This window comes from Neovison vison, chromosome 14, assembly GCF_020171115.1.
Source record: "Neovison vison isolate M4711 chromosome 14, ASM_NN_V1, whole genome shotgun sequence".
Classification (NCBI taxonomy): Eukaryota; Metazoa; Chordata; class Mammalia; order Carnivora; family Mustelidae; genus Neogale; species Neogale vison.
In genome coordinates, this window is record NC_058104.1 from 6,028,811 (window position 1) to 6,055,528 (window position 26,718).

The window sequence follows — 26,718 nt, forward strand, 5'->3', positions numbered from 1 at the left end:
GAATGTATGGGGGAAAAAAACCTTGACAAATCTATCTCTGAAAATAAACACTAACCAAACGAGAACAGGCAAAACCTATTTATTCAGAACTTGCTATACTAAAGGAGTCAGTCAACGTTTCTTGCATTTCGGCAGAAACTCAAAAGTCGGGCAGGGGAATGAGAAAGTTCTACAGTGGGGACCAAAGGAAGGCTTCCAATATGCCTTCATTGGAGGCTGGTGGCAGCAGAAGGCTGGAGGCTAGCACTGGCAGTGAGGCATCCTGTGCGATGGGTTAGTGGTGTATAATCGATTCCCCCCACTCTGGTTGATCCCGAGTTAGAAGCGAGGATGAACTTTAGGAAAGCTGTCAGTTATTGATGAAGTCCTCATTGTTTGGGGCTGTTACAGAAGGGATTGTTCAGCTTCCGGGACCGTGGCTGGAGATTTGCAATCTGGCTCCCAGCGTTGTTCACTGCGGACAAGGGAGCTGGTTTCTGGGGAGGCTGCGCTGCTGGTAGGTCTGAGTCCCTTCTCGGTCCATGGTCCGGCTGTTGTGCACTCGTATATTCCGTATCTCCTATGCATAACCTCAGGACCGCCTTATTCCACCATGAGCTGCAGACAGAATAGTTAGGCAAGGGTTCCCTGAGACCTGAGAATTATTTCAAGGGTTCCTCCAGAGTGAAAATATTGAGAAAGGCTGCCTCTGATTCCTCATCTGTTTAATGAAGATAATGATACCTATTTCGGGACTCTCAGGAGGACTGAAAGATAGGAGTGGTTTTTGTTTGTTTGTTTATTTGTTTTTTACAAAATCAAGTGCCCGACATGGAGCCCCCCAGGTAGTAGCAGACTTCTGGGGAGGTGGTATACGGACAAGCCCAGGTTGGTGCCCAAACAGGGGGCCAAGGGGGGACAGCCATAACCCATCCCTTAACAAGGCACAGGGCTGGGGACAGCCCGGATCCAATCCGGTGGGAAGACCCTAGGGCGACTGCCGCCGACAACAATGTGAGAGAGGGTGCATTCACTCACATCCCGGGGTATCACTGGGGTGGCCACCGCGCCATGCCCGCCCGCCCACAGCTGCGACTCCGTGGCCGGAAATGTGTGGACCGCTGGCCGGAAGTACCTCACCGCGGAGGCTCCCGGGAATTGTAGTTTCCTCCAGTCCAGGGGCATCTCGGCTGTGTCTGGAGGTCTCCGAGAGTGGTGTGCGCACTTCCGGACCTCAGGCTGGGCTCGCGGTGGTCAGCACCTTGGACCTGGCTGGTCCTAAGGCCCCCGCGGCATCTGGGACTGGCTATTCCCTCCGCCTGAGCGGTAGAGAGGGCACGTGTGGCAGAGCCACGGCTGCAGAGCTGGCGGACGCTGGGAGGGGTGCTGTGCTGGGTGGCGGGTGGCGGGTGGCAGGCGGGGGGGGGGGGTCCGGTGGGCGGCTCCGTCTGACGTCTACTGGGGAGGGTCAGGGTTCCTGTCTGGTTTGGGGTGGGGGCCGTGGGCAGGCTGGTCTCACTGCTTTTCTGCCGTCCTGCAGCCAAGCCTCGTTGGAGCCCACGGTCCGCAGGGGGCTTGGTGCGGTGGACCCAGTGACAGCCGTGGCCCTGGTGAGCTGGGGGGGCAGCTCTCCCCCCAATGGTCACCTCTCTTTCCCAATGGTGGATTTGTTTCCATCCCTTGACCTGGAGCTTCTCTGCCCATCCAGGTCCCTGAACTCCGCTGGTGCGGCCCGGCCTCCTGTGGCTGAGGAGGGACTGCTGAGGAAGGAAGCCCCTCCTGTCCGATCCTCCCTCACTCCTTTGGACCCCACGTTGCAGCCAACGGTAGGCTCTGAGCTATGAGGGCAAGGAAGGAAGGATGTGAAATGATTGGTACTTCATGGATCTTTGGTGTCAGTCTTCATCTGACAAACATTTGTTGAGTGGGACAGGCACTGGGGAAGCACTGAATCCCATCCTTGACTAGAACCCTATGGAGGTGTCCGTCCTGTGAACAGATAAGGGCCACCAAAGTGTGGGTGCTCTGATAGTTATCCCTACTGGATGAAGGTACCCCCAGGCAGGAGGTCAGTTCCTGCTGGGGGAGGCATGACTGAGTATCCGACTTGAAATAAGGTCTCCATAGGTGACAGGGGGCAAAAGGATTAGGGGTAGGGAACAGTCTATGCAAAGGTAAGAGGCCCCCATGAAGCGTGCAGGTACTGCTGGATTTTGCACCATGGAAGAGCCTGGGGGCAGTGTGGTGAGGCTGGAGGCTGGAGGTGGTTTCGGGAAGCATATCAAGCTGAGCTAGGGGTACGGACTGGGTTCCATTAGCATCTGAAGTGTTTTAGGCAAGGCAGTGGTGGGATGAAATTTCTCTTTTGGTGTGAATATGACCAGCAGTGAGTAGAGTTGATGTGGACTGAGCTAAGGGGGTAGGAAAAGTGAGTGGAGGAAGCCAGGCCAGCACTGGCGAGGGTGAGAGAAGCGGGTTGTGTGAGTGCATCCGACTGCAAAGTGTCAAAGAAGGCAGGAGGCAGACACGGTTCAGTGTAGACGGTTCTTTCCCCACACTCCACGAGGAGAGGTAGAGCCACAGTGGGGGTACCCGGAGATGCAGAGATGGGGCTGGATCTGTCATTCTTTGAGACTATTTTGCTCAAGATACAGGACACACTTGAGCCGGGGCGGCTCACACACTTGAGAGGGGGTGAAGTGAAACTGGTACTTTAGTTCTGCATCTTGATGAGGCTCATCAGTTGTTTCCATGGTGACTTGAATTTGGGTCTTCTTGAAGGAGGTTTTCTTCTATCACAGCCCATGATCTTTTCTTAACTGTGTTCAGCTAGTCCCATTAGAAAAGATCTCACGTACAGTAAAGTGAGAAAAGAAGGAAACTTTTTGCAGTCATCATTTAGACGGAGGAGATGTGAAAAGTTTGTTTGCTTTGGATTTTCTAAAGATCTAAAACCTTATAAGTACCATTGGAGCTATTTTATTATCACCCCTCATTCCGTTTCTCTTCCTCTCTGGGTAACAACCCCTGAGATCGCTTTATTCTTACATGTTATTTACTTACTAGATGTGAATGTGGTCGTGAACAACATATTGTGTTGTGTGTTCATTACCTTTGCCTGTATTTCTTTGGCTGTGTCTCTTTCTCGTTTATTTTTAGTATTTTTTTTTCATATATTCCAGATACAAATCCATTTATGGCTTATGCATGTTGCAAAAATCTTGACTAGATTTTGTTTGAGACTGGTGTTTCCTTGGTGGGTCTATTTCCGAGTGCCCATCCATTTTATTTAATGTTTAGTGGTGGTTGTTTTTTTTTTTTTTCCAGTTTTCTGTTGCTTTGTCACAATTTTGGGACTTGATATTTTTCTAGGAAACTGTCCAGTTTAATTTCCGATTTATGGCATTGCATTGTCTTTAGTGATCTTCTAACTTAAAGATATCTCTGCTGTATCTGAAATTTGTCTTTTTTTCATGTCTAAAAATTGGATTTTTGCCTCCTCTTGCTTTCTTGATCAATGGTGCTCGAACTTAGTCTATTTTATTAGTTTTAAACATAAACCAGTTATGTTACTAGTTTTAATCTTTTCGAAGAATTGATTGTATTTTCTTCTTCACGGTTTTTTATTTGGACAGAACTTCAGAAGTAAAGAAAAGTCACAATGGTAGAGTGTACAGAGAATTCCTGAACACTTTTCATCTGAATTTCTTGAATGTGAGCATTTTACCACATTTGTGAAGGGGGCTTGAGGGATTTCAGGGCCGATTAAAGAAAAAGATACGTGTCCAGGAGCACACACAAGCTTTATTTAAGCATGCAAGTGAGGGCGAGGTCCCTCACAGCATGAGACCATCCAGAGGTTAGGGCCCAGGGGTCCCCTTCCCAGAAGGGAGGAGGACAAGGATACCCCTGGGTATCTCTGGCTCAGAGGTTCTTGGGATCTCTCTAGCCACATGGTGTATGTTATCTCTGGCTACCTGAAGCTGGCTACAGATGCATGGGGTAGGCAAAGCAGGCAGGCTCTAAATGACTAAAAATCTGTTTCTGTTTGGCTTGTTTTTAACATGACTGTACATTAACATTGGAGTTAGGTGCTACTGGTCTTTTGAGCTGCTGGTGTCCGCCCGCTAGGGCCCACTCCACAGAGGCCATCATTGAATCATTCATAGACAACTCGCTTTCTCCTTTTTTTCCCTCTCCCCTCCACACATATGCGTGTGGGTACACACTTCGTGTGAATTTCCCAAAAACAAGGCCATTATGTCACGCAGCCACAGGATAATGATCAACACCACCAGGAAATTAGCACTGATACAGTACTGCTGTCCACAGATCTTACTCCCAATTTGCACCCGTCGTCTGAGAAAGACCCTTTCTGACTCAAGGAGATCTCCAATCACACGCTGCTTTTATCCCCTCAGTGTCCCTTTGTCGTCTTTTCTCTGGAACAATTCCGCAGTCTTTCCTGGTCTTCAATAGAACAGCAATTTTGACGAATCCAGGCCAGTTGTTTTGTGGAATGTTCCTCAGTGTAGTTTTGTTGAATGTCTCACCATGATTGCATTCAGGTAATATACTGGTGCCAGGATTTTTTTTTTTTAAGCCGTTCTATTATTTCTTTGATTTCCTCTTTTTAAAATCTCTGCTCAAAAAAAAAAAAATCTCTTCTCCTACTTGTTTCTTTTATGGCTTTTGGGTTTACGTTTTTCTGTGCTGGCCTCCTGCGATGCATGTCGTTAATTTTCCATTTTTACCTAATGAGTATCTTAGGGCTTTAATTTTTTGTTAAAGTATCTTAGGGCTTTTTTTTTTTTTTGAAGTGTGTCTTTGTAACTATGTCTCCATTTTGATGTGTAATATTTTTGCAGTCATTGTTATAAATAATTCTGCATTCTTATTATTTTCCGGTTGTATTGCTTTTTGGTTTAGAGAGTGGCATCTATGCAATATTCATTTTTAACATATTTATTGAAGTTTATTCTTAGCTTTTTTAGGTCAGTTTTTATAACTATCCCAGATGTGCTTAAAAAGAATTTATGTTCTCTTATTATCAAGTGCATTCTTCTGTCCGATCTCATAGGTCAGGTTTTTAAATTGTTAATCAAATGTTGTATACACTTGCTATGTATTTTTTGTATCCGGAATCTTCATTTCTAAAATCACGTGCTAGAATCTTTTCACTATGATAGGGGATTTGTTGGTTTCCCCTGCGTGTTTCACGTGTGCTTGGGCTACATATGCTTCCCATCCGTGTGTTCGTGTGCCCAGACCCAAGATCAAGTTGGTTTCTGGCCCTTGCTTTGTCTCTGCAGTGGGTGTCTCTCTTGCTTTTTGTAATTTTTTTTTTCTTTTTTAAATGAATGCGGGGCATTGTTGGGCGGGGGGAGTGGAGACCTCTGCTCCCCTGTTGCTGTGCACGGGGCTTGGAGGCTGGAGGTCGGTCTCTGCAAGACTGGTTAGGAGGGGACAGGGCTGGCATTTCCTGTTGCTCTGGTTACGGTCTGGCCGTGGCCTCGCTCCATGCCTCGGGTGGGCTGCTCACTGTCCCTGCTGTTACTTTCTCTCCGTGCTGATGCTTGACTAGTTCCTCGATGCTGCTTGGGCTGGTGGTAGGGGGCCCTGCGTCCCTGAGTCGAGGTTCTGGCACCTTGTTAGGGCTGCTGCCCCTCCCTCTGGAGTAGGAGCCTAGGACACATGCCTGCTCCCTTCCCACTGGGGAGTTTTTTGCCCCCCTTTTCCCTGTCAGGAGCTGGCAGTCTCACCTGTGCTCGGGAAGCAACAGGTTTTGTTGCCCTTCCCTTGGCGCAGTGTAAAGCTTTGTTCCTCAGAAGTTTCTGGAAGGATGGGGCTTCCCCGTGTTTTCCACAGTGGCAGCCATTCTGCTCCTCCAGACCTTCGCTACTCAGGGAGTCTCTCTGTGGTCTCGTGCCCAGCCCTAAACCTTCTCCTGAGCCCAGATGACCCCACACCCAGTGATTTAAAGCAACACCCACTGTCACCTCGCAGCTCTGTCCAGTCCAGAGGGACGTGACTGACGGTGACTCTGTCCAGGTCTTCCAAGGCCAGAATCAAAGTGTGGGACCATGGGCCTCTTCTCCGGGGCGCTCAGGGTACGGTCTGTTCACAGGGGTCAGCAGAAGTCAGCGTCCGGTGGTCTGAGGCCCAGGGCTCCTGATTCCTGGCTTGCTGTCCGCTGAGGTTTCTCTCGGCTCTTCACACGGGGTGGCGTGGGGTCCTTCTTGTGTTTCCACTTCTCTGCCCCCAGTCAGAGGTAGATGTCCTGCCGATGTTCTCACGTGAGTCTCACCATAGTGTCTGTCTATTTGCAGGTGTTCTTAGCATCTTGGCAAAGGCAAAGGATCAGGCTGGGACCGGGTGGCTCAGTCTGCACATTCCAGCTCCTCTACCCCCAGACCGCCTGGAAACAGGAGCTGAGCCTCCGCCCCACGGTAAGTTCTCAGCAGGAGAGCAGAGCTTTGCCAGTCCTCAAGCCCCAGGCACCCCACCAATAGGATAATTCTTGTAAAGGTGACCCGGGGAGCAGCAATCTACTTTGGAAGCAGGGCACCCTCTCTGAGCTCCCCCTTAGAGCTTAGGGCTGAAGCTGAAGGTCCACGCAGTACAGGGCACAATCCCCCCAGGAAAGCTTCCCTAAAACAGCCGAGGACCTGCTTGCGGACCGTGAATTTGGGGGAATGCCATTGTATCGGGATCATCTAGGATTTGGTTTAGGGGAAGGTTTGCTAGCCGGAGAGGGATCCCCTGCTTTAGGGTATGAGAAACAGGAGCAAGGGAAGGGACCCCACGACTCTTGGAGGATGCCCCCCCCCGCCCTGATCTCTTTACACTCAGGTGCATTCACTGTCCCTCTGTCCTGCCCGTGCCCCCTGCCCACCCCCATCCCCACTGCCCCGCACTCCACTCGTGAGACGTAGACCCTCCTCGTATAGTCAAGGCATAGAAGTTGTTTTCTTAACCTAAGAGTATTTCATTTTTCCTTCTCATGTTAAAGACGAAAGAAAATGCGCGTGAGAGCGGTGTTCAGAGCCGCCCAGCTCTCTAGAGGCCGAGCCAGCTCTAGCGCCCAGGGCTCCCGTCCGCCAGGCGGCGGCTTCCTCCCGCGCGCCCGCCTCGGGTCATCGCTAAAACCCGCCCCTTCCCACCTTCCACCCCTTCAGACCCTCCCACGGATTTCCTCTCCTCCAGGGGAAGGACTCTGATAGGCGGTCATGGAGAGAACACCCAGTAAGATGATATATTTTTATGAAATATTGAAATATTGAACAGTGAGCATATGTCGATTGTCTTAAAAAATCAGTTAAATATTAGTTAAATGCCACGGTTTCAAAACGGAGCCAACCATGCGAAGGTCACTGTTGTTAACATTGTGTGTGTTTTGTGCAGAGTTTTTTTTCTTTATATGTTTTTAAAAAAACCCACTCCACAGGAGTGCACAAACAGGAGAGAGAGGAGTGTCCCCTCTGACCAGGGTTTTGGACCCACACTCTTGGGTCTGCATTCCTGTCCTCATTTCCCTGGGGGTGCCAGGACAAAGTACTCCAGACAGGGGCGGCTTGAAGCTCAAGCTTCAAGCTTGAGATCTGTCTCAGCTCAGGTTGGGCTGGGGCTGGTTCCTTCTGAGGCCGTGCTGGGGCACCTGCTCCGGGCCTCCACCCTGCATCTGGGGGCTTGCCAGCAGTCCTTGGCATTTCTGTCTTCATCTTCTCTGATGTTCTCCCTGTGCCCAGTTTTCCCTTTTCACAAGCATGCCAGTCCCACTGGGTTGGAGCACCCTCCATCATCATCTGCAAAGATTCTATCTCTAAATTAGGTCACATTCAGAGACACCGAGGGCTAGGATCCCCGGCATATCTTCTTGGGGGACAGAGTTCAACTCAGACCACGTCCCTGCCAGGAGGATCTCTCTGGTAACCCAGAGTGGTTCAGTCACTTGAAGTTGTGATGAAGACCAGTCTCTCTTCAGCTGGCTGCTATTGGTCTATTGCACAGCTCACTTTCCCGTCCAGTTCTGAGCTTCCCCTGCTCCCTGCTGTGGGGCTGCAGGTCTTCATTCCCCAGATGGAAGGCCTCTGATCGCTTCTGTCTCTGCTCTTCCTTAACCCTTTGTTCTCCTCATCGGACTGCTTCTTTCTCCACCAGGGGCAGGGCAGGAGGAGGGGAAAGTAACACAGATGTCTCCTTGCTTGGTTCTCTTGGTAGCTTCCCCTGCCTAGCTGGCTGCCCTCTGTCATGCTGGAGGCCACCTGATGGCCTTTTGGGGGTACAGAGCTTGTGATACCAGCCCGGACTGTCTGGCAGACCTCGGTGCCCAGCCCGAGCTCCTGGCTGGTCCTTCTTCTCTGTGTCCTTGCAGTAGAATTCACACCCACCTACCTTCCTACCCTCCAGGTGCCACCAGGAACTCTCGCATCCTGGTTCCAACACATGGAGGCTGGGCACGGGGGCTCCTGGTCCTGCCCCCTCTCTTCACCTGATCACCATGGTGGCCATTGCTGGCCTCTAACTTCTGAGTTCCTCGGTTGCAAGGCTCACTCTTGCTGCTGGGATCCTGCATGCACAAAGCTCTCCCCAGAGAGCACGCCCCCCGCCCTTGTCTGCTGAACCACCATATGTCCCAGAGTTCTGCACCTGGGCACACATCCAGCCCATGGGGGGTGCAATTTTACCCCCCTACTTTTTGCAGGCTCCCTTTGGTTCTTTTGTAACCACCCCCCTTGGCATGGGAAGGAAGAAAAACCCCACGTACACCTTCAGTAGACACCTCTCCTTTGCCATTCCTTCTACAAAGGAGGTGTCTGTCAGCTTGGGTCTAGAAGCTCCCCCAGAGAACGTGGGGTGTTTGGGAATTTAGCTGAAACTCCGGGGATCTAGGAAAATCCCATCCATCTACCTGATACCCATCTGTGAATCGCATGTGTTTACGGATTACATAGCCTCCTTTTTTTTCTTTCCCCCACTTACTGTTCTAGACAGAAGCGATTTCCATGTCTGATAGTTTCTTGTATGATATTTTAAATTGATTCGTCGCATGGCATGCTTGAAGTGTATCAAACTTGACTGACTAATCTCTTATTTTTAAAAATGTAGGTAGTCTCTAATTAAAACCAAAACACCCTCAGAATTCTTTACGGAGTTTCTGTAACTCTAGAGTTTTAGTGTCTCTGCAGACTTCTCGGACCCAACTCCCATGTGTCTCTGTCCCGAGTAGGAACATACGTAAGATCAACCTCGTGTGTGTTCAGGAGAGAGATAGGTGTGGGGTCCAGTTGACGCTTCCAGCCACAGTAAATTTGCTCCTGAACCTTCGTGTTCCTGTTCCCTGGCAAAATGAGGAAAGGAGGAGGAGGGCTCAGGAGAAGCCATCAGATCTTGTCCCATACTTGGTAAGTGGCAGAGCCAGACCGAGACTGCTTCCCGGGCAGAAGTCAGCACAGATGAGCCAGGGCGGCTGTGATGAGGAGTGACGGCGGACAGACCGCCGGTGCGGGAGGAGGCGCGCACGGAGCCCCACAGGTCCGGGGAGGGGCCGGAGGGCCACGGCTCCTCGCCCCCCCGCCCGCCCTAGCTGAACTCCATTTAATGGACTCTGCCTTCAGGAACCCATTTTTATATTTTCCTGGGAGTGGTCCTCCATGCCTGCCAGGGGCAGGCCTGGTGACGAGCTTTGGGATAGAAGCCTAGTAGACAACAAATGTTTTAAAAGTAACGTTTATATACGAAGTGCCTATTAGTCATAGAAAAAGTTAGGAAATTCATCTAAGGACAAAGAAAGCATTTTATAAAGTGGTCGTGACCCAACTGCCCAGAGCTAACCATTAGCGTTTTTGTCTTACATCATTTCAGAGATTGTTCTGCGTGAACATGTGTGTGTGCATGCGTCTGTGTGTGTGTGGGATCCAATAGTTTCCAGCCACCTTTTTTTTTCAGTGATGAGTACGCTGTCGCTAAAATAGTTTTCCATGATTTTATTTTCCTAAGTTACATAGCGGGTTCATTTCCCTTTGGAGGTAGTGTGTTTACTCATCCTCCTTCATTGGTTGTTATTTTCTCTTTTATTTCGGACTTTTAACAAAATGTAATACATGTCTTGGCACCTAACTCTTCGCCTAAACTCGTGACTGTTTCTTCAGAATAAATTTTTATGAATTAATTTCTGGGGAGCGAGGGGAGGGGTTAGTAAATGGCACACTGATGACTGAAACACAGATACATATGTGGATTAAGTAGAAAAGTTGAGAGTGGACCCCCACAAGGTGGGGTCCCCGATCACACGCCAAGGTGAGGGCATTGTGTGGTGGCGGGGTCCTTGGGGGGAAGCCTGTACTCCCCCTGTTCCTACAGCTAGCTTGGCCTCTCACATGCTCTCCTGTCCCCACCCCCTCTCTGCTTCCACAGGTGTCTGCTTTTCCCGGCCTATCAGGGAAGGACCATGTACCCGGTGAGTAGGGCATTTCTTTTATTTATTTGTTCTAGATTTATTTATTTGATAGAGCGAGAGCAGGAGCAGGAGGAAGGGCAGAGGGAGAGGGAGAAGCAGACTCCCTGCCGAGTGGAGAGCCTGATGTGGGGCTTGATCCCACAACCCTGAGATCATGACCTGAGCTGAAATCCGGAGTCAGAGGCTTAACTGACTGTGCCCATCCCCAGTTGCCCTATGGCATTTCTTTATACTCCACTCTGCTTTACTGGGCGGGTTTAGGGATGCTTCTAAGAATGCATCCAGTAAAAACAACGTGAACAGGACCCAGGGTCACTGAAGATGGGAAATGAGTAGAAGGAGGCAGCCCTGGGCAGGGCCGGGCGGATAGACTTAGGAGCTGCCCTATAAACTTGTGTCTGACATTGCTGGCGCTTGGAAAAGATGGATTCCATCCAATGTATCACTTGTGTCATCTGCTTGGGACTGGCATGTCAACTTCTTAGAGGAAATAAAGCTGTTTTCGGTACTGAGGAGTTCACGTAACGGGCCATGGAGTGAGCAGGTAGGTCCTCTGTAATGACCACACTGCGGCAGACGCACCAGCAAAGCTTCTGCGACTTTTCCCCCAACTAAACCGTGGGTCTTCCATCAGTGTGGAAATCTGTGATTGCGGTTGCTTAAGGAATCAAAATTCACACTTCTATGTAAACAGCCTGGTGCTGTCAGACTGACCTAGTGGAGACACCACCTTGTGCAGAGGAAGGAACACGTCCCATGTTCTGCAAATTCTTTCTCATAGTAAGTTTGGACACAGATGGAGAGTGAACAGCTCAGTTTCAGTCTTTGGCAGGAGCGTGGAGGGAAGATGGTTAGAGCTCTCCTGGCCTTTTCTCCTGGGCTCTGAGGTTCCTGTTTTCATGACTTAGACCTCACACATCTGCCCTTGGCCCCCCCCTTTCTTACGGGGTCACTGTGATCTTCAGATGTCAGTGATGTTGTCTGCTCCCAGCCTGTCTGTGTTCTCTAATTAGTTGTGACAGGTCCCTCTCTTTACCCCGGGTGCAGGAACTCGTGAACAGGAAGTATGCTGGCCAGAATCCATGTTTCAAGAGCCAGAAACCCAGCTAGAACCAGTCTAGAGCTAGGCAATACCTAGACCATGGGAGAAGCAGGTGTGCAGCCGGAACTCAGAGACTGTCACATGGAAGAATGCAGGTGTCACCTGGAGACTTTCCAGCCCCTTGCCTCTGCATCTGTGACTTCCTTCTCATACACCAACATCCTCCATGAGGCCGGAAGTAGGCATGGCCCACACCCCACCCCCAGGAGTTCTGCCAGATAGAGGAACCAAGTCCCCTCCCAGAGCCAGTTTGCGTGGTCTTTGGGAGAAACTCAGACTGGCCAAGCTTAGCCCAGGTCTAGGGCCGAGAGGCTGGGTCAGCGATTGGGTGCCCCCAGGAGCACCACCTGCTCGGGGTGGGCGCAAAGGGAGCCTGCTAGCCCAGGAGGGAGCTGAGGCCTCGTGGACGAACATCACACGCAGTATAGTAAGGATACAGTGGAGGATGGTTAACTAGAGAGCCGTGGCCGTACAGTAGATCTTCACATCTTATTCATCTTTCGTAACAAACACTGAACCCTTAACCAGCACCTCCCCATTTCCCTGCCCCTCCCAGCCCCCGCTACCTTCCTTCCTACTCTCTAGTTCTAGGAGTTTGGCCATTCTAGAGCCCTCATTAAAGTAGGATTGTGCAGTGTCTGTGCTCCTGTGTCTGGCCTGTTTCGTTCTGCATAATGTCCTCCAGGTTCATCCGTGTTGTCCAAAATGAAGGGATGTCTTTCTCTCTCATGGCCAATATTCCATACTATGTGTACACCACATGGTCCATTCATCCGCTGAGGGACACTTAGGCGGTTTCCATCTCTAAGCTCCTGTGAACGATGCTGCAGGAGGCATGAGAATTCAGGTATCTCCTTGAGACCCACATTCCATAAGATCACATCCTCTTCGAGCACAGAAACATTCATTTCTTCCTTTCTGATATGGATGCCTTTTATTTCTTTTTCTTGTCTGATTGCTCTAGCCAGACTTCTAGTACTGGGTTGAACAGGAGACATGATTATGGGCCTCTTTGCCTTGTTCCAGGTCTTAGATGGAAAGCTTTCACCACTGAATGTGATATTAGCTTGGGGATTTTCATAAATGGCCTTTATTGTGTTGAGGTGAGTTCTTCCTATTTCCTCAGTTTGCTGAGAGCTTTTAATCATGAAGGGTGTTGAAGTTTGTGAAATGCTTTTTGTGCAGCTGTTGAGTGGATTTTGTGATCTTTATTCTTTGTTCTGTTAATGTGGTGTCGCGATTGGATTTTCATGTGTTGAACCATCCTTGTATCCCAGGGATTAAATCCTACTTGGTCGTGGAGTCTGATCCTTTTACTGGGCTGTTGAATATGATGTGCTGATATTTTGGTGAGGGTTTTTACATCTGTATTTATCAGGGTTATTGGCCTGTAGTTTTCTTTTTTTTTTTTTTTTAAAGATTTTATTTATTTATTTGACAGAGAGAAATCACAAGTAGGCAGAGAGGCAGGCAGAGAGAGAGAGAGGGAAGCAGGCTCCCTGCTGAGCAGAGAGCCCGATGCGGGACTCGATCCCAGGACTCTGAGATCATGACCTGAGCCGAAGGCAGCGGCTTAACCCACTGAGCCACCCAGGCGCCCCGGCCTGTAGTTTTCTTTTTGTGTGAGGTCTTTAGTTTTGATATCAGAGTAATGCTGGCCTTGTAGAAGGAATTTGGAAGTGTTCCCTCTTTTTCTGTTTTTTTTTTTTTTTGGGGGGGGCAGATTTTTAAGAAGGATTGGTATTAATTATTGTTTAAATTTTTGGCAGAATTCACCCTTGAAGTCCTGGACTTTTCTCTGTTAGGAGTGTTTTGGTTACTTCTTTATTCTTTTTTTGTGTCTGGTATGCCCAGGCTTTCTGTATCTTCTTGATTCAGTATTGGTAGGTTGTACTTTTTATTCAGAATTGTGTTCGTTTTTTTTCTAGGTTGTCCAGTTCGTAGGCATAGAATTGTGTATCATAGTTTTTCAGGATCTTTTTATTTCTCTGGCATCAACTGTAATGTCTCCTCTTTCATTTCTGATTTTATTTATTCCAGTCTTCTCATTTTATTTTCTTAGTCTAGCCTAAGGATTTGTCAATTTTATTATTTCACAAAACCAACTCTTAGTTTTATTTTGTTTCTATTATTTTCTCTTCCCTATTTCATTTATTTCTGCTCTAAACTTTATTATTTTCTTCTGCCAATTTGGACTTAATTCTTCTTTTTCTAGAGGTACAAATTTAGATTGTTTATTTGAGATTTTTTTCTCTTTTTTAATGTAGATGTTCATTTCTACAAAATTCTCTCTTACTGCTGCTTTTGCTGCATCCCTTAAGTTTTGGTCTGTTGTGTTTTCATCAGTCTTAAGATATTTCATAATTTCCTTTTTGATTTCTTCTGGACCCAATGGTGTTTAAGAATGTGTTGTTTAATTTCCAATAATTTAAATTTTCCCCCTTTTCTATTATTGATTTCTATTTCATTTCATTGTGATTAGAAAGGATAGTTGGAACAATTTTGGTCTTCTTAAATTTGTTAAGACTTGTTTTGTGATCTCATCTGAGATCCATCCTGGAAAACATTCTATGTGCTCTTGACAAGAATGAGTATTCTGTTGCTATTGGGTAGAATGTTCTATAGATATCTCTTGGAGCTATTTGGTCTATAGTATTGTTCATGTCTGCTGTTTTCTTGTTGATGTTCTGTCTAGACAATCTACCCATTATTGACAGTGGACTAGTTAAGCCCCTTACTAGTATTGTAATGCTTTCTGTTTCTCCCTTGTGATTTGTCAATGTTTGCTTTATATATTTAGGTCCTTTGATGTTGGGTGCATATGTATTTAAAATTGTTATATCTTCCTGTTGAATGGACCCTTTTATAGTTATAAGAGGACTTTCTTTGTCTCTTGTGACAGTATTTGACTTAAAGGCTATCTTGTCTGATACAAGTATAACCAGACCAGCTCTCTTTCGGTTACTGCATGGCATGGGACATCTTTCTTCATCCCTTCATTTGTACCCAGTATGTGTCCTGAAGTCTAAAGTGAGGCTCTTGCAGACAGCATATACTTGGGTCTTGTTTTTTTACCCATTCAACCACTCTACGTGTTTTAATTTGGGGAGTTGAGTTTACATTTAAAGTGATTACTGGTAGGTAAGGACTTACTATTGCCACTTTGTTCACTGTTTTCTGTTCTGTAGTTTCTTTGTTCCCCTCTTCCTCTCTTGTCTTTATTGTGGTTTGAGAATTTCTTATAGTGATATGTTTTGATTCCTTCTTCTTTATTTTTGTGTGTCTATTATAGGTTTTTTTGGTGTGATTACCATGAGGTTTACACTGAATATTTTAGACTTTTAGCAGTCTCTTTTAGCCTCATAACAACTTAACTTCAATCACATATGGCAAATCTACACTTTACTTCCTCACACATTTATGCTTTGTTACTTATGTCAGATTTTACTTCCTTTTATATTGTGGTTCCATTAGTAAATCTGATTATAGTTATTTTTATGTTTTTGCCTTTTAACTTCCATATTTGTGTTAAAAATGATTTACATATGGTTACAGTCTTACCACATTCAATATAAAATAATTTGTTGTTTTGGTCCTTAATTCATCCAGAGAGAGAAGATGAAGGAGAAAAGAGAGCCAAGCCCTGTTCTGCATGTGCAGAATCCTTTTGCTCTTTTCTTCTTGTTGCAACCTTAATTTTGACAATATCTCATGTCATTGATTGTAATTGTGCCCTAATTTTATTTACTCATTCTCTCCCAGTGATTCCTTACCTTTATCTACATCCCACTATCTCTTGTAACTCCGCTCCTTAAATACCGTGATGGGAGTCCCCATTGTCTTGTAGGAGAAAAACCTTTTGTCTTGTGATATGTGCTCTCTCTCTCTCTCTCTCTCACACACACACACACACACACAATTCTACATTGACATTCCTAAGTATTTGCAATTCTACATTGACGTTCCCAAGTATTTGCAATTCTACATTGACATTCCTAAGTATTTGCCATTCCTACCAGATTTTTTGGTGATGTCTTGCTTTTGCTTGTGCCATGCCTCTTGATAGGAAATACCTTCAAGGGTAGCACATCAGAACGTGCTGTTCATCTTTCATGATTCTGCACAAAGGTACCCTCCAGTGAAGCTTAACTTGACATCAGACATTTGACTGCTGTCTTTGTTCTGTCCTTAACATAGTTCCATCATAGCCCTATGGAAGTCTTACGTTTATCTCGCTCCACCAGACTCCAGAAGCCGTCAGAGCAAGAGTAATGCTGCGTTCAGCTTTCAGCCCCAAGCACCAAGCAGAATGCTATTAACCTACCAAACGCACTGAATGAATGAATGCATGAATAGAGATCCAGAAGCGAGATCTTTTCTAATGAGCTTTTTCTTCTCTTCCTCAAAATATAGTACAGAGTTAGGGGCATGTTAATTTCCCAGATCACTTAACATGGGGAAACCTGACATCAAAAGTGTTAACAACCATCACTGCTACATGTTCGCCATGGTGCTCTGTGCCGAGCATTCCAGATTAATCAGGAACGTATTGTTCCAGCGGTCGTTGTCATTCAGAGACGTGGCTGTGGGCTTCACCCGGAAGGAATGGCAGCAGCTGGACCCCACACAGAGGACGCTGTACCGGGATGTGATGCTGGAGAATTATAGCCACCTGGTCTCAGTGGGTGAGGCGAGCTTCCCGTGTTTCCCAGTTCTGAGCTCCTTTCTTTTCTCGCTTATGCAAAACTTCTCAGACTAAGCATGTTTGGCCTTGGGTTTCAGTTCAGCAAGGCTCTGGCTCTCCTCTCGCCCACGTTATTTGTGAATTTACCTCCCAAGTGAGATACCCATTCTTCAGCCGAGATGGAAGTGTTTGTTGAGCCACCTGAACCTTCTGCTTCCTTAGATGGCCCACGTGGCTTGGCATAGATCCTCATAACAGGGATATTTCTCATCAACAGGATATCAAGTCACCAAACCAGCTGTGATCTCCAGGTTGGAGCAAGGGCAAGAACCATGGATGGAGGAGGAAGAAATCCTCAGATGGAGCTTTCCAGGTGAGAGAGGACCAGCTTGCAGGGCGGGGTGGGGCGAGTGGACATCTGGTTGGTCACAGAGCTGAACTTCAGGTGGGTTTCAGGCTTCTTAAAAAGCCTTGGATCTTTGCAAGCAGTTGTGGAAGTCTTGGCCCGAGACCTTGAATTGCCCCAAATGACTTCCACTACCTGCACACATTCCACAACGATACAGGATCACATTCCTTTCCCTGGGTTTTAGAGAAAGACCTATTCTATTTTTATTCTTCATTTTGACCTTACTGTCCCCATCTGAGACCTTGCTTGCTCAGTTTTTCTCTAGAATCTTCAGTCTGACCCTTTCTCCCATGGTTGTGAAACAGATTTCCTCATGTTTTCAGGGATTTGTAGATCGCCCCTATTTTAAAATAACTTATTTTTTTGCCACTCATTTTTATTTCATTGTCTTTTCTTTTACTGCAAAATGCCTCAGAAACTTAGTTTCTCCCTTTTATGTGACTTTAAATGACTCTTCTTTTAAAACAATGAAACATGGCTCCATTTTGCTTAATGGGTCATAAATGAAACTCCTTTCTCCCTGTCCCAATATAATCCCAAGGGGAGAAGAGTGTTTATCTTATCTGTCCTTATTCTGTGGGACACACATGGTGGTCACTGACTCTTCCTTCCCTCTTCCTTCTGGGACCTTTTATCCTTCCAGGGTCTTTTATCAAGCATTTGTTTCAGGGATGTTGTTATTAATCAGGGATGCACACCAGAATCACCTGGGGAGCTTTAAAAACACCCTCTGGCTGGGTCCCAACCCTGGACACCGTGATGTAGGCAGGGCAGAAGGTCAGCAGGCATTGATTTCATCCGTTAGGAGTTCGGTGGTAGGACTCAAGGAATTACAATATTCCTAAACCAAGGAGCTCCTTGGCTGCTCTGGGACTGGGTATGAGAGGTGAACCAGCGGGTACAGTTTGTGGTTTAAAATGTAAATGAAGCTAAAAGCAAATGAGGATGCAAGCATGGGATGCAGAATCCTACATTTAAGAACCTCCGCCTGGTTGCCACAGTGACGGGGATGCCAACATGCCCCCTACCTTTCCAGTTTTTCTCTCATTCCCTTTTACTTGCGTGTCCTCACCTTCCTAATTGACTGTGTCAAACTCGTTAATAGCAAAGCTACGCATATTTACTGTCCACAGTAAACCCCTCTTTCCAGTATCCCACTTTTTCCTTTCAAAAGCCAAGGGATACGGTGCCTGGGTGGCTCAGTGGTCAGCTGTCTGACTCCTGGTTTCAGCTTGTGTTGTGAGATCAAGCCCCGTGTGGGGAATCTGTGCTTGGCGTGGAGTCTGCTTGGGATTCTCTCTTCCTCTCCCTCTGGCCCTCCCACTCAGGCTCACTTTAAGATAAGTAAATCTTTTTTTTTTTTTTAAAGATTTTATTTATTTATTTGACAGAGATCACAAGTAGGCAGAGGCAGGCAGTGAGAGAGAGAGAGAGAGAGGAGGAAGCAGGCTCCTCGCTGAGCAGAAAGCCCGATGCAGGGCTCGATCCCAGGACCCTGGGATCATGACCTGAGCCGAAGGCAGAGGCTTTAACCCACCAAGCCACCCAGGTGCCCCAAGATAAGTAAATCTTAAGAAGAAAAAAAAGCCAAGAGACTAGAATGTGTTTGTAGTAGGTTTATGATTGTGATGATTGAATCTCGGCAATGAGGTGTGAAACCACAAAGGTAATCTTCCTCTTAAGTGTTTGTGAAATCATTTAGCTCTGGGATGTGACCCTGGAAAGATTAACAAGTTTGTGTCATGATTTTTTTCCCCCAGGAGAAATTTTGCAAGTTGACCACCCAGAAGGAAGACCACAGGAACACCAAGACCGGCTTCTGAGGCACATTGCGTTCCTAGACAAGCAAGAACCGACAAAGAAAGGGCACCACGAGTGTAACCCAATTGAAAAGACAGTCCGTCAGGACACAAACCTTGCTCCTTCAAAACAGCAGGTCCATACATGTGACTCGTGTGGAAGGAAGCTACCACGCAATGTAGACGTCAGCCCCAACGCCTACCTTGCAAGAAGGCGATTTGAGTGTGACGGACAGGGGAACCTGTTTCTCTACTCCAAGCTGGAAACACCCCCTTCTGGAGGGCGGCCACGTGAGTGTGACCAGTGTCGGAAAGCCCTCCGCGGGGACCAGGCCCGGAATGCCCACTGGGGAGCTGGTGGCGCCGACGGAGCCCACAGGTGCCCGCGTTGTGGGAAAGGCTTCTCCTACGAATCAGAACTCAGGACACACCTGGATGTACACAGGGGTGAGCAGCCCCCTGCGCACGGGGCCCAGGGGCTAGGCTGCAGGGTTAGCCGGGGAGCTCACCCCAGAGAGAAACCCGGGGGCGATGGCAGCGGCGGGACGATGCCATCACAGAAGACGAGCCTGTCATTGCCCGCCGCAGCTCTTGCAGGAGGGAAGCCGTACAAGTGCTCTGAGTGCGAGAAGACCTTCTCCCACAAGTCCCGCCTCATCGAGCATCACCGGTCCCACACGGGGGAGAAGCCCTACGGCTGCAAAGAGTGCGGGAAGTCGTTCTCGCGCAAGTCGTGCCTCATCATCCACTTCCGGACCCACACCGGGGAGAAGCCCTACGGCTGCGGCGAGTGTGGGAAAGCCTTCTTCCAGAAGTCCCACCTCATCCTGCACCAGAGGACTCACACGGGCGAGAAGCCGTACAAGTGCAGCGAGTGTGGGAAAGCCTTCTCGCAGAACTCCTGCCTCATCATACACAAGCGAACTCACATGGGCAAGAAGCCCTACGAGTGCTCCGAGTGCGGGAAGACCTTCTCCCAGAAGGCCAACCTCATCCGCCACCACAGAATCCACACCCGCGAGAAGCTGTACGGGTGAGGGGAGAGCGGGGGCTTCAGCTCCCGAGTCCTGGCGTGTTGGTGGCGGTCGAAACCTCTGGAGGTTGTGAGTGTGGAAAACCCTTCCGCAGGAAGTCCAGTGCGGTGGGTGTGCAGAGATGCAAACCCAGGGGAGACTGGACTAGTCAGGAGAATCAGGAAGGGCTCGTCTCTTAAAACCAGTGAACGATGCTCTAGAGTGATCTATTTTTACAGGGTATACCTCATTATAAAGTCTATCTGCATTAACTGTGGCTATAGGGCTTTGAAATCTGTGACTAAATTAAATCATTAAGACAATAGGTCTAATAAACATCAGAACAATCCCAGGGGGCACATAGCGGGTCTGTTCCTGAGGACGCAGCCTAGAAAGAATCTGATTTATTTTACGCCACATTGGTAATTGACTGTAAGTGTGAGCTTCTCAGCTTGTCAGGCAGACATACCGGAGTGGATGGAGTGACCTGTACCAGGACGTCCCACATGAAATCATGCCCTTTTGTCTCTGTGACATACTCTGTACCCAGAGCAGCAGGAGCTTATTAGGCCAGGACTCCAGACCCCACATCCCATCCCATTTTTTGTTTGCTTGCTGGATCTGAATACCAGCCATTTCCTGACCTCTCCTGACGATCTCTCCGCCCACTGGTTCATAATCAGGTTTCATATCGTGTAAGGTTAGAGCTCCCTTTCCTGGCAAAACGGTGCGCCACCTGAGGCGAAAGCCATTCCATCATAAGTGACCAGAAATGATAGCCGGTAACAGATAAGATTCTTTTAAATGCATAGGTGGGCTGGCAAGAAAACTAGTGCAGTGTCCAGGTGCCAGCAAGGCAAGCTGAGCGGAGAGCCAAAGATGCAGTTGGAGGCCAGAAGCTGGAGTTGCCCCGTGGGTTTAACTTGGTTGTCCCCAAAGCTTGGGTGTTCGAGACCAAAGGAGGATGCAAGGCAAGGCTGTGGGGCACACAGGGCGAAGAGTGGGTCCTGAAGTAACTTACAGAGGCAGAAATTTCAGAAGTCTGTACACACCGGGAAAGGGGGAGGGCTAGCGAAAAGTTTCCCTTGCTCCAGAACCTTGTCTGCCTCTCCTTTGGGCCCTGATGGGGAAAGGTTTACCCCGATGATTCACGAGATCTGACCAGCATCCTGTGTGAGTCAGAATTTAGAATTCCTCTTATTCCTGTCCCAGTCTTAAAACTAACCAGTCAGTATAGAAATTTGCCCCGTTTTGAAACAGATGACAGAAGCGAACACAATACATTTTGGAGGGGAACACCCTCACCCCACATTTGTCGGCATTTTGACATACAAAACCCCACATGACTTCATAATCCCCAGCTACAAAACACGAAGGACCAAGCTACAGCGAGATGGATATCAGACATTTAAAATAACGTCCGGTATTTTAGGGTCATAGAAACACAAAATTCTAGAAGAATAACTACCTTCACAAATGACTGAAAGCAAAGACTTAAAACCACACGACAGCAAGGCACAAAACCAGAGAGCTGGTGTCTGGGGAGGGGAGCTCACAGAGCGTCTAGAAATGAGAAATACGGGCATTGCAACGTGAACACCAAAATGCTGAGTGGAAAGCCCAGCAGGAGGCGATACTCAGCTGCAGAGAAAGGGAACAGAGTCGAGCAAAGCAGGATTCCTAGGAGTCCGTCTACAGAGAAGCATCTAGATTAAAACGCTACAAGCAAGGGGGAGTTCCTAAGAGGCAGACTACAGGAAGATGAGAAAACACGGCTCGGATTTGACAAAATGTGAGCTCACAGGCTCAGGCAGCCTGTGCCCAGGCGGGTGAACAGTAAATTCGCATCTTAGATACCCACCTGTACATGCCGACAGCCGGCTAAGTTGCTCTGAGGTGTCGCAGCTCCGCACCCAAAACATCTGGCCGAGCGGTCTGCGGGGACCCGACACTGACGCCGGCCCCCGGATCACAGCCGCAAAGCCACGAGCAAATGTGAGGTCCCGCATGCCTGCCTCCCACATCCTTGCGAACTACAGACTCCTCTGCTCGCCAACGCTTATCTGCCTTACGCGCCCCTTAGCCAAGAACCCCGTGGCGCTTACCTAAACCCAGCTTCTCTGGTTTGAATGGACCAGTGTGGTCCTAGCCTACGGGCCCTAATAAAGTTGTGTGCCCCGGGTCCAGTCTCTTTCTGCTTTCTGCCTTGATGCCTTGTGGGCCGGTCTGTCTGGGGTCCCGCGCCTGCTGGCCTCAGCGGGCACTGCTTTGCCCCGAGGCTGCTGATCGTGAAGAGTTCTCCCCATCCCAAAGGGCGAGCTGGGAAAGGAGCAACCAGAGTCCTCCCGGACCTGGAAGGACTGAGGCGGGGTCTGAGATGCTGTGGGTCTGTCTTCTATCTGTTGATGCTCCAACAAGTTCCCCCAGCAGGTGCCGGGCCTCGAGTGAGCCAGCTTCCCCACTCAGCACCTGCCTGACCGAGGCTCTGAGGACTTGTTACCTGGGGCAATGGCTAGGACAGGAGTGTGGGCTACGATAGAGGGGCCCTATGTGCCCTTAGAGGACAGAGAGACTCCCCTTCCTCGCCAGCTGTGCTCCCAGGTGGCCCTGGGACTCCTCATCTTCCCTGGTGCCACAGGGGCCTTCACATTCAGGGACCTGTGTGCCCTCTGTGGCTGTACACCTTGGCCCTCGACCCTGTGGGTTATTGTGGGTCCCACCCCGGGCACATGGTGGCAAGGGATCTAGTGGCCTGATGCCAATGGTCCAAGCGCCCCCCTGCAAGGCCCGAGGAGGTTAACAAGCTCCTCGCTAAAGTCAAAGCCCACAGATGTGGCCCTGGGCTGGGCAGCTTGCAGGACGCCAACATGCCAGGCCTGGGGGTCCTCCCGGGACCTCTGTCAGGTTGCTGCAAGTTCCTCATATCCTGGGGAGGCTGACGGGGACACCCCGGAGAGGGAAGGGGCCATGGGGGGACAGCCACTGCAGACCTTTCCAGTAAGGGTCTGTAAGGTCAGATCGATGGGGGATGGTGGAGAATCTGAAACCGGAAAGTGTCACGTGTCTGAAAGCTGCTAAGAGAGTAAATCTTCAACGTTCTCATCGCAAGGGGGAAAATGCGGCGAATGGGAGATGATGTTAACTGTGCTTGTGATCATGTTACACTACACGCATCTATCAAATTGTGCTGTACAACTGAGATTACTGTCCTTACGCATCACTGATATCGCCAACGTCAGTCAATAAAGGAAAAAAGAACCCCAAACTCGAAACTTGAAGCGTCTCGAGACTCACCAGATTCTAAAGGACCTTGTGCAGCAGCAGGGGTTTGGACAGCTCCCGGCTGCTCAGTCGTTCAGACCCGGTGGGGCGCCCCTCCTCTAAGCCCAGCCCCAGAGCCAAGCCAGACCAGACCCACGCACAACCACAGACGGCCACGCACCGGCCCTTCAGAATACAAGACCTTCTCCTACCTGGTGGTTTCAGGGGGGGCGGGGATGGATGGTCGCCTCTGGTGCCTGGAGCCAGAACTCCTGTGTGCATCGGGATATCCCGTTCTCCTCCTAGCATCGGCCTGAGGGAGACACAGAAGGTGACAAAGCAGGTGGCGTGGGTGGGTGGATAGCCAGACAGAGACCACGTCACGAGCCATCTGAAGCAGTTGGGAGCCCTGGGTGGCCTCACATATTCCCTTCTTCCCGGGCTCCAAGGGAGCCCCTATAGATGGGCCATTTCCCCAGCCTCTCAGACTTCCAGTGTCTGAATGGGACTCTAGGGGAGGAGGAATGTTTCTTGGAAGAGTTCCCTCCTGCACGATCTGGACCTCTGACCTTGGTACAATCAGGTCTGCCGAGTTTTCTAGATGCAATTCGGACGCCAAGTTACAAGCCCGCTGCTTCTGAGGCTCCTTGCATTGATTGGTAAATTGGGCCCCAGAACTGGCCAGCTGAGGTGTTCAGCCAGTTCTGACACTCTGACAACAGACCCCAGAGGAGGACTCCATTGGACAGATTCTTGCCTTTGGTAGGACTCCAGAGCTTTGCCCCTGGGCCTGTAGCCCGTATGTGAGACCCCCAGAGAACCCAGAAGCTCCCCCATGGTTTGTTCCTCCCATCACATATTTATTTTTTTTTAATTATTATTATTTTTTTATTTGACAGACAGAGATCACAAGCAGACAGAGAGGCAGGCAGAGAGAGAGAGAGGGAAGCAGGCCCCCGGCTGAGCAGAGAGCCCGACGCGGGGCTCGATCCCAGGACCCCGGGATCACGACCAGAGCCGAAGGCAGAGGCTTTAACCCACTGAGCTACCCAGGCGCCCCCCATCACATATTTATTAACAACCACCAAGTTCGCGGATCGGGAACTAGAAGGGCAGGGTCTGAGGTCTGGCTTTAGGAAGCTCACCGTGTGGTTGTGTGGGGGTGTGGGTAGGCGAGCAGGAAGTGAAGCGCATGCTGAAATTCTATTTTGGCGTCGCAGCCGCTGTCATCGAGAGGAGGAAGACATGTTCATAGGTGGTAGGAGAGGAAGAAAGTGTACCAGGGGCATCAAACATCACGAGCAAAGTCACGGCAATCCCGAAGTCCTGCCTTACTTGGCGAACAGTTGAACCAGCTGCGGTTTACTTTATAGACGGCAAAATGCACAGACCTGATGTAAGCATCTTGATGGGGATTTGTACACATGTATGCCCACGTCATGACCAGCCAGATCTAAATACAGAGCTTGTCCGGTGCCTGTGCCAGCCCAGACCCTTCTCCCAGGTAACCCCTGTTACGGTATCAGTCACCGCTGATGAGTCTGTCACTGGCCTTATGAGCAGGGGGGCATTTGGTGCGTACTCTTGGAGCCTCGCTTCTCCTATTCAGTGTCATGTCTGAGTCTGCCAACAGGAACACGTGTCCCTTTCTTATTGTTGTGTCCAATTCTGTCATGTGAATATGCCACAAAGTTGTTGGTGTCTAGTTCTTTCTTTCTTTCTTTTTTTTTTTTAAGAGGAGGAGAGAGAGTGGAGCGGGGGGAGGGCAGAGGCGGAGGAAGGGAGAGAATCTTCAGTGAACTCCACGCCCAGCACAGAAACCAATGTGGGGCTTGAACTCACGATGCTGAGATCATGACCTGAGCCGAGATCCAGTGTCGGATATTTCACCGACGGAGCCACCCAGGTGCCCCATCTTTGTGTCTATTCCATGTTCATGAACACTTGGCTTGTTTTCGGTGTTTGTCTAATATCAGTAACGCAGCTGGAAACCTCCTGCGCATGCTCCTTTCTCTTCAGTAGATACTGTGTGGCCAGACGTCAGAGCCGTTGTTCTCGGCCAGGGCTGACCTCACCCATTGGGTGTTGATTGGCCACGTCTGGGGACAGTTTGGGGCATCTCAAGTGTGGGGGAGTGATGGTGTGTTCCTGGCATCTACTGGGTAGAGACAAGGGCTGCGGAATATCCCACAGGGCGTGGTCACCAGCAGGGACTGTTCAGCTTGAAATGTGCATGGATGCCAAAGAACCAGGTTGTGATCCGATTCTGGCGTCCTCATACGCTGTACACCGTGTTTCCATCCAGCCCATCCTGGGGAGCCACAGATGGCTCTGGAGCAGTGAGGTTCCCCTCAATGAAGGAGATTTCAGGACAGTCACCCCCTGGCTCGCACTGTTAGTTGAGGTCACCCTGGTGGACGGTCCCTGGCGTCCTGCCGCTGACTGCCCGCTGCAGGGCACCCTGCACATCCCGGTTCCGCAGCGTGTAGATGGCGGGGTAGAGCAACGGCGTGAGGCTGATGTAGATGAGCGAGACCAGCTTGTCCTCCTCGAGGTCCCGGCTGCTCAGGGGTCTGGCGTACATGGCCGTGGCACAGCCATAGTGGAGCACGGCCACCGTGAGGTGTGACGCCACCGTGTTGAAGGCCTTGCGGCGGCCTGCAGGCCCCCCAATGCCCAGGATGACCACCAGCACCCTGGTGTAGGACAGCAGGATCAGGGCCAGGGGCAGCACCAGCAGCAGCAGGCAAGCCACCAGCAGGACCCGCTCCTGCAGCTGGCGGTTCCCGCACGCCAGCACCAACACTGCCGGGAGGTCACAGAAGACGTGGTTGACGAGGCCACCCTGGCAGAAGGGCAGCTGGAAAATGGCTGTGGTGAGCCCCAAGGCCAGGATAGAGCCCCCAGCACAGCAGGAGGCGAGGAGGCACCAGCAGAGGCCCTTGGTCATGAGCTGGGGGTAGGAGAGGGGGCGGCAGATGGCCAGGTAGCGGTCCAGGGCCATGGCAGCCAGCAGCAGGCACTCGGAGCCTCCCAGCGCCACAAAGAGGCCCATCTGGGCAGCGCAGGTGGCTCGGGCCACCGCCTGGCCCCCCGGCGGCAGCAGGAAGCCGGCGAGCATGCGCGGGGTCAGCACCAGCGTGTAGGCCACCTCCACAGCAGACAGTGCCCCCAGAAAGAAGTACATGGGGGTGTGCAGGGCAGGCTCCACGATGGCCAGGCCCAGGATGAGCAGGTTTCCTGCCAGCGTGGCCAGATAGAGCGGCAGGAGGAAGGCAAAGAGCAGCAGCCGCAGCCCCTGGGGCCACCCGGAGAAACCCAGGATCACGAACTCCTGTGCCGCGGTCCAGTTGGATTCTGGCCAAGAGCTCATGTCGGGACCTGCGGGGGGACAGGCGGGCGGGCCGGAGAGGAGGGTCACGGGGACGTATCCCTCCCAGAAAACACACGGATGGCCCCCACGCCCCTTCCACCAGTGATACCGGGCTTCGTCCCCAAGCTGGCACTTTCTGCCCCTTGCTGCCCTCAGCCCAGCTTCCCCCAGGAATTCAGATGTCTGGAGCCACCGTCCGCTCTTCCTCTGGCCTCCATGCTCTGGGCACCCAGGGGTCTCTGCACACCTGTCCACCCAGTCCCCAGGTCCGTCCAGCATTTGGAGCCCACAGCTCCCGTACCCGACGGGCCAGCCTTACAGGGAGGAAGGTGGGGATGTGTACCTGAGTGGACAGTGGCCCAAGGGGTCCGATTTCTGAAGGGACGGGCTCTTTCCGGAGCAGCTGGTTCTGAGGTATGGACATGGTCGCTCCTGGGACAAAGCCCGGGGTGAGGGGCTGGACCAGCACCAGAGTCTCCTGTCCCCAGAGGCCCATCCTACCACCTGGACTCGCCTATCCCGGGGAGGTCAGACCCCAGGCTCTCCGAGGACAGACCACACACCCTCCTGTCCTCACCTGCCCTGGCCATTGTCTTTGGTCTTATTTATGTCTTCCGGCCCTCCCCTTAGCGGGGACTC

General features: G+C 50.1%; 2 protein-coding genes across 7 annotated transcripts; one reads left to right on the plus strand and one right to left on the minus strand.

Annotated features, from left to right (window-relative positions):
- The first annotated feature begins 1,149 nt into the window (after positions 1–1,149).
- LOC122895951 (zinc finger protein 300-like) lies at positions 1,150–19,836 on the plus strand. 6 transcript variants are annotated; one of them, XM_044233819.1, is made up of 10 exons: positions 1,150–1,232; positions 1,520–1,589; positions 1,688–1,805; positions 6,309–6,428; positions 6,992–7,224; positions 9,157–9,383; positions 10,396–10,438; positions 16,099–16,225; positions 16,502–16,597; positions 18,394–19,836. In XM_044233819.1, the coding sequence occupies exons 6-10, from the start codon at positions 9,328–9,330 to the stop codon at positions 19,467–19,469; spliced, it is 1,398 nt and encodes a 465-aa protein (XP_044089754.1). In that variant the 5' UTR covers positions 1,150–1,232; positions 1,520–1,589; positions 1,688–1,805; positions 6,309–6,428; positions 6,992–7,224; positions 9,157–9,327; the 3' UTR covers positions 19,470–19,836. The 6 variants fall into 6 exon arrangements, with proteins under 6 accessions (XP_044089754.1, XP_044089752.1, XP_044089753.1 ...); XM_044233817.1 differs by lacking the exon at positions 1,150–1,232 and having other exon boundaries at positions 1,430–1,589; XM_044233818.1 differs by lacking the exon at positions 1,150–1,232 and having other exon boundaries at positions 1,430–1,589; positions 9,209–9,383.
- A 5,265-nt stretch (positions 19,837–25,101) lies between these two features.
- LOC122895957 (olfactory receptor 10AC1-like) lies at positions 25,102–26,079 on the minus strand. The gene has a single exon (XM_044233832.1). It carries the CDS (start codon positions 26,077–26,079, stop codon positions 25,102–25,104), a length of 978 nt encoding a protein of 325 aa, XP_044089767.1.
- Positions 26,080–26,718: the final 639 nt, after the last annotated feature.